At 44.3% G+C, this 12,364-nt stretch overlaps 1 protein-coding gene across 6 annotated transcripts in view; it reads left to right on the plus strand.

Annotated features, from left to right (window-relative positions):
- The window catches only part of LOC139549544 (stromal interaction molecule 1-like), an 87,647-nt gene that overhangs the window by 65,439 nt on the left and 9,844 nt on the right, over positions 1 to 12,364 (plus strand). For all 6 annotated transcript variants that reach the window (XM_071360152.1, XM_071360147.1, XM_071360148.1 and 3 more), the window contains exons 10-11: positions 9,657 to 9,757; positions 9,895 to 10,127. In XM_071360152.1, coding sequence (XP_071216253.1) covers positions 9,657 to 9,757; positions 9,895 to 10,127 — 334 coding nt within the window. The remainder of the gene's footprint in view (positions 1 to 9,656; positions 9,758 to 9,894; positions 10,128 to 12,364) is intronic.

The following is a 12,364-nucleotide window of genomic DNA, read 5'->3' on the forward strand; positions in this document are numbered from 1 at the left end:
GTTAATGTTGTAAATGACTGTTGTAGCTGGAAATGGCAGATTTCTTATGGAATATCTACATAGGTGTACAGAGGCCCATTTATCAGCAACCATCACTCCTGTGTTCCAATGGCACGTTGTGTTAGCTAATCCAAGTTTATAATTTTAACTGGCTAATTGATCATTAAAAAACCCTTTTGCAATTATGTTAGCACAGCTGAAAACTGTGCTAACAAAACTGGCCTTCTTTAGACTAGTTGAGTATCTGGAGCATCAGCATTTGTGGGTTCGATTACAGGCTCAATATGTCCAGGAACAAATAACTTTCTTCTGAAACTCGTCAGTCTATTCTTGTTCTGAGAAATGAAGGCTATTCCATGCGAGAAATTGCCAAGAAACTGAAGATTCCGTACAACGCTGTGTACTACTCCCTTCACAGAACAGAGCAAACTGGCTCTAACCAGAATAGAAAGAGTGGGAGGCCCCGGTGCACAAGTACATTAGTGTCTAGTTTGAGAAACAGACGCCTCACAAGTCCTCAACTGGTAGCTTCATTAAATAGTACCCGCAAAACACCAGTCTCAACGTCAACAGTGCCGAGGTGACCCCGGGATGCTGGCCTTCTAGGCAGTTTACAGCATTACCAATGTTTACACTGTATTTCTGATCAATTTGATGTTATTTTAATGGACAAAAAAATTGTGTGTCTTTCAAAAACAAGGACATTTCTAAGTGACCCCAAACTTTTGAACGGTATACTATATATGCCGTATGAGGTCTAGATATATATACGCCGTATGAGGTCTAGATATATATACGCCGTATGAGGTCTAGATATATATATGCCGTATGAGGACTAGATATACAGTGGGGAGAACAAGTATTTGATACACTGCCGATTTTGCAGGTTTTCCTACTTACAAAGCATGTAGAGGTCTGTAATTTTTATCATAGGTACACTTCAACTGTGAGAGACGGAATCTAAAACAAAAATCCAGAAAATCACATTGTATGATTTTTAAGTAATTCCTTTGCATTTTATTGCATGACATAAGTATTTGATACATCAGAAAAGCAGAACTTAATATTTGGTACAGAAACCTTTGTTTGCAATTACAGAGATCATACGTTTCCTGTAGTTCTTGACCAGGTTTGCACACACTGCAGCAGGGATTTTGGCCCACTCCTCCATACAGACCTTCTCCAGATCCTTCAGGTTTCGGGGCTGTCGCTGGGCAATACGGAATTTCAGCTCCCTCCAAAGATTTTCTATTGGATTCAGGTCTGGAGACTGGCTAGACCACTCCAGGACCTTGAGATGCTTCTTACGGAGCCACTCCTTAGTTGCCCTGGCTGTGTGTTTCGGGTCGTTGTCATGCTGGAAGACCCAGCCACGACCCATCTTCAATGCTCTTACTGAGGGAAGGAGGTTGTTGGCCAAGATCTCGCGATACATGGCCCCATCCATCCTCCCCTCAATACGGTGCAGTCGTCCTGTCCCCTTTGCAGAAAAGCAGCCCCAAAGAATGATGTTTCCACCTCCATGCTTCACGTTTGGGATGGGTTCTTGGGGTTGTACTCATCCTTCTTCTTCCTCCAAACACAGCGAGTGGAGTTTAGACCAAAAAGTTATATTTTTGTCTCATCAGACCACATGACCTTCTCCCATTCCTCCTCTGGATCATCCAGATGGTCATTGGCAAACTTCAGACGGGCCTGGACATGCGCTGGCTTGAGCAGGGGGACCTTGCGTGCGCTGCAGGATTTTAATCCATGACGGCGTAGTGTGTTACTAATGGTTTTCTTTGAGACTGTGGTCCCAGCTCTCTTCAGGTCATTGACCAGGTCCTGCCGTGTAGTTCTGGGCTGATCCCTCACCTTCCTCATGATCATTGATGCCCCACGAGGTGATATCTTGCATGGAGCCCCAGACCGAGGGTGATTGACCGTCATCTTGAACTTCTTCCATTTTCTAATAATTGCGCCAACAGTTGTTGCCTTCTCACCAAGCTGCTTGCCTATTGTCCCGTAGCCCATCCCAGCCTTGTGCAGGTCTACAATTTTATCCCTGATGTCCTTACACAGCTCTCTGGTCTTGGCCATTGTGGAGAGGTTGGAGTCTGTTTGATTGAGCCTGTGGACAGGTGTCTTTTATACAGGTAACGAGTTCAAACAGGTGCAGTTAATACAGGTAATGAGTGGAGAACAGGAGGGCTTCTTAAAGAAAAACTAACAGGTCTGTGAGAGCCGGAATTCTTACTGGTTGGTAGGTGATCAAATACTTATGTCATGCAATAAAATGCAAATTAATTACTTAAAAATCATACAATGTGATTTTCTGGATTTTTGTTTTAGATTCCGTCTCTCACAGTTGAAGTGTACCTATGATAAAAATTACAGACCTCTACATGCTTTGTAAGTAGGAAAACCTGCAAAATCGGCAGTGTATCAAATACTTGTTCTCCCCACTGTATATATATATATGCCGTATGAGGACTAGATTATATATGCCGTATGAGGACTAGATATATATATGCCGTATGAGGTCTAGATATATATATGCCGTATGTGGACTAGATATATATGCCGTATGAGGACTAGATATATATATATGCCGTATGAGGTCTAGATATATATATGCCGTATGAGGTCTAGATATATATATGCCGTATGAGGACTAGATTATATATGCCGTATGAGGTCTAGATATATATATGCCGTATGAGGTCTAGATATATATATGCCGTATGAGGTCTAGATATATATATGCCGTATGAGGTCTAGATATATATGCCGTATGAGGTCTAGATATATATATGCCGTATGAGGTCTAGATATATATGCCGTATGAGGACTAGATATATATGCCGTATGAGGACTAGATATATATATGCCGTATGAGGTCTAGATATACAGTGGGGAGAACAAGTATTTGATACACTGCCGATTTTGCAGGTTTTCCTACTTACAAAGCATGTAGAGGTCTGTAATTTTTATCATAGGTACACTTCAACTGTGAGAGACGGAATCTAAAACAAAAATCCAGAAAATCACATTGTATGATTTTTAAGTAATTAATTTGCATTTTATTGCATGACATAAGTATTTGATCACCTACCAACCAGTAAGAATTCCGGCTCTCACAGACCTGTTAGTTTTTCTTTAAGAAGCCCTCCAGTTCTCCACTCATTACCTGTATTAACTGCACCTGTTTGAACTCGTTACCTGTATAAAAGACACCTGTCCACAACCTCAATCAAACAGACTCCAACCTCTCCACAATGGCCAAGACCAGAGAGCTGTGTAAGGACATCAGGGATAAAATTGTAAACCTGCACAAGGCTGGGATGGGCTACAGGACAATAGGCAAGCAGCTTGGTGAGAAGGCAACAACTGTTGGCGCAATTATTAGAAAATGGAAGAAGTTCAAGATGATGGTCAATCACCCTCGGTCTGGGGCTCCATGCAAGATCTCACCTCGTGGGGCATCAATGATCATGAGGAAGGTGAGGGATCAGCCAGAACTACACGGCAGGACCTGGTCAATGACCTGAAGAGAGCTGGGACCACAGTCTCAAAGAAAACCATTAGTAACACACTACGCCGTCATGGATTAAAATCCTGCAGCGCACGCAAGGTCCCCCTGCTCAAGCCAACGCATGTCCAGGCCCGTCTGAAGTTTGCCAATGACCATCTGGATGATCCAGAGGAGGAATGGGAGAAGGTCATGTGGTCTGTTGAGACAAAAATAGAGCTTTTTGGTCTAAACTTCACTCGCCATGTTTGGAGGAAGAAGAAGGATGAGTACAACCCCAAGATCACCATCCCAACCGTGAAGCATGGAGGTGGAAACATCATTCTTTTGGGATGGTTTTCTGCAAAGGGGACAGGACGACTGCACCGTATTGAGGGGAGGATGGATGGGGCCATGTATCGCGAGATCTTGGCCAACAACCTCCTTCCCTCAGTAAGAGCATTGAAGATGGGTCGTGGCTGGGTCTTCCAGCATGACAACGACCCGAAACACACAGCCAGGGCAACTAAGGAGTGGCTCCGTAAGAAGCATCTCAAGGTCCTGGAGTGGCCTAGCCAGTCTCCAGACCTGAACCCAATAGAAAATCTTTGGAGGGAGCTGAAAGTCCATATTGCCCAGCGACAGCCCCGAAACCTGAAGGATCTGGAGAAGGTCTGTATGGAGGAGTGGGCCAAAATCCCTGCTGCAGTGTGTGCAAACCTGGTCAAGAACTACAGGAAACGTATGATCTCTGTAATTGCAAACAAAGGTTTCTGTACCAAATATTAAGTTCTGCTTTTCTGATGTATCAAATACTTATGTCATGCAATAAAATGCAAATTAATTACTTAAAAATCATACAATGTGATTTTCTGGATTTTTGTTTTAGATTCCGTCTCTCACAGTTGAAGTGTACCTATGATAAAAATTACAGACCTCTACATGCTTTGTAAGTAGGAAAACCTGCAAAATCGGCAGTGTATCAAATACTTGTTCTCCCCACTGTATATATGCCGTATGAGGTCTAGATATATATATGCCGTATGAGGTCTAGATATATATATGCCGTATGAGGACTAGAGATACAGTGGGGAGAAGAAGTATTTGATACACTGCTGATTTTGCAGGTTTTCCTACTTACAAACCATGTAGAGGTCTGTAATTTTTTATCATAGGTACACTTCAACTGTGAGAGACAGAAAATCACATTGTATGATTTTTAAGTAATTAATTTGCATTTTATTGCATGACATAAGTATTTGATACATCAGAAAGCAGAACTTTAATATTTGGTATTGAAACCTTTGTTTGCAATTACAGAGATCATATGTTTCCTGTAGTTCTTGACCAGGTTTGCACACACTGCAGCAGGGATTTTGGCCCACTCCTCCATACAGACCTTCTCCAGATCCTTCAGGTTTCGGGGCTGTCGCTGGGCAATACGGACTTTCAGCTCCCTCCAAAGATTTTTTATTGGGTTCAGGTCTGGAGACTGGCTAGGCCACTCCAGGACCTTGAGATGGTTCTTACGGAGCCACTCCTTAGTTGCCCTGGCTGTGTGTTTCGGGTCATTGTAATGCTGGAAGACCCAGCCATGACCCATCTTCAATGCTCTTACTGAGGGAAGGAGGTTGTTGGCCAAGATCTTGCGATACATGGCCCCATCCATCCTCCCCTCAATACGGTGCAGTCGTCCTGTCCCCTTTGCAGAAAAGCATCCCCAAAGAATGATGTTTCCACCTCCATGCTTCACGGTTGGGATGGTGTTCTTGGGGATGTACTCATCCTTCTTCTTCCTCCAAACACGGCGAGTGGAGTTTAGACCAAAAAGCTCTATTTTTGTCTCATCAGACCACATGACCTTCTCCCATTCCTCCTCTGGATCATCCAGCTGGTCATTGGCAAACTTCAGACGGGCCTGGACATGCGCTGGCTTGAGCAGGGGGACCTTGCGTGCGCTGCAGGATTTTAATCCATGACGGCGTAGTGTGTTACTAATGGTTTTCTTTGAGACTGTGGTCCCAGCTCTCTTCAGGTCATTGACCAGGTCCTGCCGTGTAGTTCTGGGCTGATCCCTCACCTTACTCATGATCATTGATGCCCCACAAGGTGAGATCTTGCATGGAGCCCCAGACCGAGGGTGATTGACCGTCATCTTCAACTTCTTCCATTTTCTAATAATTGCGCCAACAGTTGTTGCCTTCTCACCAAGCTGCTTGCCTATTGTCCTGTAGACCATCCCAGCCTTGTGCATGACTACAATTTTATCCTTGATGTCCTTACACAGCTCTCTGGTCTTGGCCATTGTGGAGAGGTTGGAGTCTGTTTGATTGAGTGTGTGGACAGGTGTCTTTTTATACAGGTAACGAGTTCAAACAGGTGCAGTTAATACAGGTAATGAGTGGAGAACAGGAGGGCTTCTTAAAGAAAAACTAACAGGTCTGTGAGAGCCGTAATTCTTCCTGGTTGGTAGGTTATCAAATACTTATGTCATGCAATAAAATGCAAATTAATTACTTAAAAATCTGGATTTTCTGGATTTTTGTTTTAGATTCCGTCTCTCACAGTTGAAGTGTACCTATGATAAAAATGACAGACCTCTACATGCTTTGTAAGTAGGAAACACTGCCGATTTTTCAGGTTATCAAATAATTGTTCTCCCCACTGTATATGCCGTATGAGGACTAGAGATATATGCCGTATGTGGACTAGATATATATGCCGTATGAGGACTAGAGATATATGCCGTATGTGGACTAGATATATATGCCGTATGTGGACTATATATATATGCCGTATGAGGACTAGATATATATGCCGTATGAGGTCTAGATATATATATGCCGTATGAGGACTAGATATATATATGCCGTATGAGGTCTAGATATATATGCCGTATGAGGACTAGATATATATGCCGTATGAGGACTAGATATATATATGCCGTATGAGGACTAGATATATATATGCCGTATGAGGTCTAGATATATATGCCGTATGAGGACTAGAGATATATGCCGTATGTGGACTAGAGATATATGCCGTATGTGGACTAGAGATATATGCCGTATGTGGACTAGAGATATATGCCGTATGTGGACTAGAGATATATGCCGTATGTGGACTAGAGATATATGCCGTATGCGGACTAGGTATAAACTCAGCAAAAAAAGACATGTTCTCTCACTGTCATCTGCGTTTATTTGGTGTCAACAACTGAGACATAAACTGAACAAGTTCCACAGACTTGTGACTAGCAGAAATTGAATAATTTCCCCCTGAACAAAGGGAGGGGGGTCCAAATCAAAAGTTAGTCAGTATCTGATGTGGCCACCAGCTGCATTCAGTATTGCAGTGCATTTCCTCATGAACTGCACCAGATTTGCCAGTTCTTGCTGTGAGATGTTACCCCACTCTTCCACTAAGGCACCTGCAAGTTCCTGGACATTTCTGGGGGGAATGGCCCTAGCCCTCACCCTCCGATCCAACAGGTCCCAGACGTGCTCAAAGGGATGGAGATCCGGGCTCTTCGCTGGCCATGGCAGAACACTGACATTCCTGTCTTGCAGTATGGCTGGTGGCATTGTCATGCTGGAGAGTCATGTCAGGATGAGCCTGCAGGAAGGGTGCCACATGAGGGAGGAGGATAACTTCCCTGTAACGCACAGCGTTGAGATTGCCTGCAATGACAACAAGCTCAGTCCGATGATGCTTTGACACCGTCCCAGACGGACCCTCTACCTCCAATTCGATCCCGCTCAAGAGTACAGGCCTCGGTGTAACGCTCAGTCCTTCGACGACAAACGCGAAACCGACCCTCACCCCTGGTGAGACAAAACCGCGACTCGTCAGTGAAGAGCACTTTTTGCCAGTCCTGTCTGGTCCAGCGATGGTGGGTTTGTGCCCATAGGCGACGTTGTTGCCGGTGATATCTGGTGAGGACCTGTTTTACAACAGGCCTAAAAGCCCTCAGTCTAGCCTCTCTCAGCCTATTGCGGACACTCTGAGCACTGATGGAGGGATTGTGCGTTCCTGGTGTATCTCGGGCAGTTGTTGTTGCCATCCTGTACTTGTCCCGCTGGTGTGATGTTCAGATGTACCGATCCTGGGAGAGGCCGCATGACCCTACTAGGGAGGGAGAGAGGCCGCGTGACCCTACTAGGGAGGGAGAGAGGCCGCGTGACCCTACTAGGGAGGGAGAGAGGCCGCGTGACCCTACTAGGGAGGGAGAGAGGCCGCGTGACCCTACTAGGGAGGGAGAGAGGCCGCGTGACCCTACTAGGGAGGGAGAGAGGCCGCGTGACCCTACTAGGGAGGGAGAGAGGCCGCGTGACCCTACTAGGGAGGGAGAGAGGCCGCGTGACCCTACTAGGGAGGGAGAGAGGCCGCGTGACCCTACTAGGGAGGGAGAGAGGCCGCGTGACCCTACTAGGGAGGGAGAGAGGCCGCGTGACCCTACTAGGGAGGGAGAGAGGCCGCGTGACCCTACTAGGGAGGGAGAGAGGCCGCGTGACCCTACTAGGGAGGGAGGGAGGGAGGGAGAGAGAGAGAGAGAGAGAGGCCGCGTGACCCTACTAGGGAGGGAGGGAGAGAGAGAGAGAGAGGCCGCGTGACCCTACTAGGGAGGGAGAGAGGCCGCGTGACCCTACTAGGGAGAGAGAGAGAGGCCGTGTCATGACTTTGCCCTGTTGGGTGAGGGTCATAAAATCCCCTTTCCCGCTCTTCCCCCCCACCGGTTTATGACCCCACCCCCCATAAATACCTTTACCCCTTCACTTTCCACTCTACAAAAATTGACTTTTGAAAATCTGTTGTTATCACAGAGAGAGACTGTGTAATACAATAACGTCAAAAGGTTGGGAATGGAACAATATTTCTGTAGTCCAACCAGTTGAAAGTATCCGTTGGTACTTAAAGAATGTCAGATCAGTTGTTGTCTGGGACATTATATCTGATGATAGGACAATATAAATTGTATCTTGGAAAGTCTACACGTTCTAGTTATCAGAATCACATGGAATTGTTGTGCAATTTAAATGTTTAAATATGAAACTATTTATGAAAACAAATGTAATTTTAGCCTTCTAAATGAGGTAATTATTTTCATAAGTAAACTATGCTCACTCAATGGCCTCGCCCAAGTGAACAGACATTGGTTGGAGAGGGATGGAACACGCCCTTCTCTTCTCCAGTATAAAGCCCCCGTGACCCAATTCACGTCAGACTAAGCAAACCCCAGGGTGAGCTGTGGTTGCAAATGGTTGAATATCCACTCTACATGTCAAAATTTACATGAGACCAGATCACGTGGAGGTGATCACCACCACGCTGGAAGGATTAATTTCTACTAGACCAGCTAGAACACAGCGCGAACTGATTATGGCAAAATGGTATGGACTTTGAAAACGTATTCATTAAAGAAGAAGTGATACATCCTAGAAGTCGAGTTATCAGCTGCAGCTGTAAACGTACGTGGCCTAGGAAAGGACAGACAATCTCCTAATAAGAACGACAGGGTATAACGTCCAGAAAGATTATTCAAAGGACAATGGCGATCTCTGCTGGGCAAACCTGTCTCAGTGTAAATATATATCTTGCATTCTCCTATTCTGAATGGGCGGTTATTAGAATGCATAAGATTCTGTGTTTACGGTAGCATAGCTTCTCAAGTACCGATAGAGACCCAATCCCTTTGTCCCTCAGTCTTCCCGCTCTTTCATTCAAACCCAGCCGTCATGACGGTTTTGTCCACTAGGGACTCTTTGTTTTATGGCATTATTACTAATCGATGTATGATCCATCCTGTGTATATGTAGTTCTGTGTGATTATTTAGTAAATATATAATTAAGCCAATTTTTTATTACTGATTCAACTTGTTAGCCAGAGTTTGTGAAGATAACCAAGAATTTTACGACTTTCAGATGAGACTGAATAAGGTGACGATTAGTAATTGACTGCTATTGATATAAAATCACGTAATCAATCAAATGTTAGGTAATCGATTTGATAAAATAGCCTGTCATATAATTTAATCAGCCAGAGACATGACAACCGTATGAGTAGGTCCAGGAGATTTCCTTGTCCATGTGAGCAGGAGAAACTCTGGACCCTTAGTGTGACAGAATGGGGGAGTAATGTTTTCTCTTGTGTGTGTGACTGCAGGCAGAGAAGATCAAGAAGAAGAGGAACACCATATTTGGGACATTCCATGTGGCACACAGCTCCTGTCTGGATAATGTGGATCACCAAATTCTGACAGCCAAGTGAGTTTCATTTAAAGATGTATTGGGATTTGTCTAAGCCAATATCTCCTATATATATGTTCATATTGTGATCTGTGCTTGTATCCCTCTGTTCTCCTCCTCCCCGTCTCCCTCTCCTCTCCTCTCCTCCGGTCCAGACAAGCCCTGGGTGAGGTGACTGCTGCTCTGAGGGAGAGGCTGCACCGCTGGCAGCAGATTGAGATTCTGACGGGGTTCACCATCGTCAACAACCCTGGGCTTACCTCCCTGGCCTCCACCCTGAACCTTGACCCCAGCCTCATGGGTGGCCGGGCCACGCCCCAGCACTTCATTATGTCTGATGACATGGACGACATGGACGAGGACATCATATCGCCCGGAACTCTGCAATGTAAGGGCTCGCCCGACTCCCTCGGCTCCACTGTGGGACTCGGTAGCAAAATACCCCCTAAATACACCAAGGGCCTCCTGGGGAAATCCAAAAATCAGCTCTCATATGAAAATTAGCATACAGCCGCAAAGTATTATCATTAACGATTTATCAACGATTCTATGAATTTACAAAATGAGCAGCCTTGTTGGTGAAGGGATTCAGGGTGTCTGTGATTTGAGGGTGTTGTGTGTTTGCAAAACTATAATATATGAATTGTAATTTCACCTGTTTTTTTAATACATGTTTTCAGTTGGTTATTTTGTTCCATTTTGGAAATTATTGTTGCCTTGATATATGGGAATTTCACTTCTGGGATGGAGTGTAAGATGAGAACAAGGTGCACAATGTTGATATCCCATGCTGTGAAAATTTAACCTCTGAAAAAATACATGCTTCATGACACCAAATCTTTGTGCTGATCTATTTTTAGCAGTTGTCTCCTAGTCTGACCAATGGAATGTGCTGAACATGAAGTAATAGTAATCAATATGAAAGGCCATGGTCCTCCAGTACTCCTGTAAGCTTTATAAGGCTTTAGCTTTGCTCTAGGCCTATATTTGGGAAAGAAGAAGGCACAATGGCCTTGTAGTGCTGCCTGGAAGACCGTTTGTTTTACTTTCTCACATAGCCTTGCTTTCTATTGTCATTCCCCTGGGGGTACATGTTATACTCCATTCAGAAAGTATTCAGACCCCTTGACTTTTTCCACTTTTTTAAGTTAAAATTGATTAAACAGTTTCCCCCCAACATCAATCTACACACAGTACCCCATAATGACGAAGCAAAAATAGGTTTTTAGATTTTTGGGCAAATGTATAAAAAAAAATTAAATTTGACATTTACATAAGTATTCAGACCCTTCTCTCAGTACTGTAAACCACCGTTGGCAGTGATTACAGCCTCGAGTCTTCTTGGGTATGACTCCACACGTTTGCCACGCCTGTATTTGAGGAGTTTCTCCCACTCTTCTCTCCAGATCTCAAGCTCTGTCAGGTTGGATGGGGAGCGTTGTTGCACAACTATTTTCTGGTCTATTCAGAGATGTTCGATCGCGTTCAAGTCTTGACTCTTGTTGGGCCACTCAGGGACATTCAGAGACTTGTCCCGAAGCCACTCCTGCGTTGTCTTAGTTGTGTGCTTAGGGTCGTTGTCCTGTTGGAAGTTCCTGAGCGCTCTGGAGCAGGTTTTCATCAAGGATCTCTCTGTACTTTTCTCCGTTCATCTTTCCCCTCGATCCTGATTAGTCTCCCAGTATCTGCTGCGGAAAAACATCCCCACATCATGATGCTGCCACCACCATGCTTCACCGTAGGGATGGTGCCAGGTTTCCTCCAGACGTGACACTTGGCATTCAGGCCAAGGAGTTCAATCTTGGTTTCATCAGACCAGAGCATCTTGTTTCTCATGGTCTGAGAGTCCTTTAAGTGCCTTTTGGCAAATCCAAGAGTCTTGGTGGTTTCAAACTTCTTCCATTTAATAATGATGGAGGCCACTGTGTTCTTGAGGACCTTCAATGCTGCAGAATGTTTTTGGTGTCCTGTGCCTCGACACAATCCTGTCTCTGAGCTCTACGGACAATTCCTTCTACCTGATGGCATGGTTATAAATTTGCAAAAAAAAATGAAAAACCTGTTTTTGCTTTGTCATTATAGGGTATTGTGTGTAGATTTAGGATTTTTTTATTATCAATTTTAGAATAAGGCTGTAACGTAACAAAATGTGGAAAAAGTCAAGGGGTCTGAATACTTTCCGAATACACTGTATCACTTTTTTTCAGCCACTAAGGAATTACATACTCAGGGTTTCTTCTTTTGAATTGAGAATTACAGCTTTTATTAACCAGTTACGGTCTCAAAGGGAGTTATGATGCAAACAACATACTTTAGTTCTTATGTCTATTTCTAGTCTTTTGGCAACCTAAATGTATTATATTTATCACAACATAATGTTGACATATAAATCCAATGTGTACTGGTCTCCTGGTACCCAGCTCTGAGCTCTACTGGGCAGTGTCTGGGTTATGATTATAGCTGACCCAGAGAGAAGGACTAATACTGTCTGGGTTATGATTATAGCAGACCCAGAGAGAATGGCTGATACTAACTGTCTGGGTTATGATTATAGCAGACCCAGAGAGAAGAAATGATACTGTCTGGGCTATGATTATAGCAGACCCAGAGAGAAGGACTGATACT

This window comes from Salvelinus alpinus, chromosome 22, assembly GCF_045679555.1.
Source record: "Salvelinus alpinus chromosome 22, SLU_Salpinus.1, whole genome shotgun sequence".
Taxonomy (NCBI): domain Eukaryota; kingdom Metazoa; phylum Chordata; class Actinopteri; order Salmoniformes; family Salmonidae; genus Salvelinus; species Salvelinus alpinus.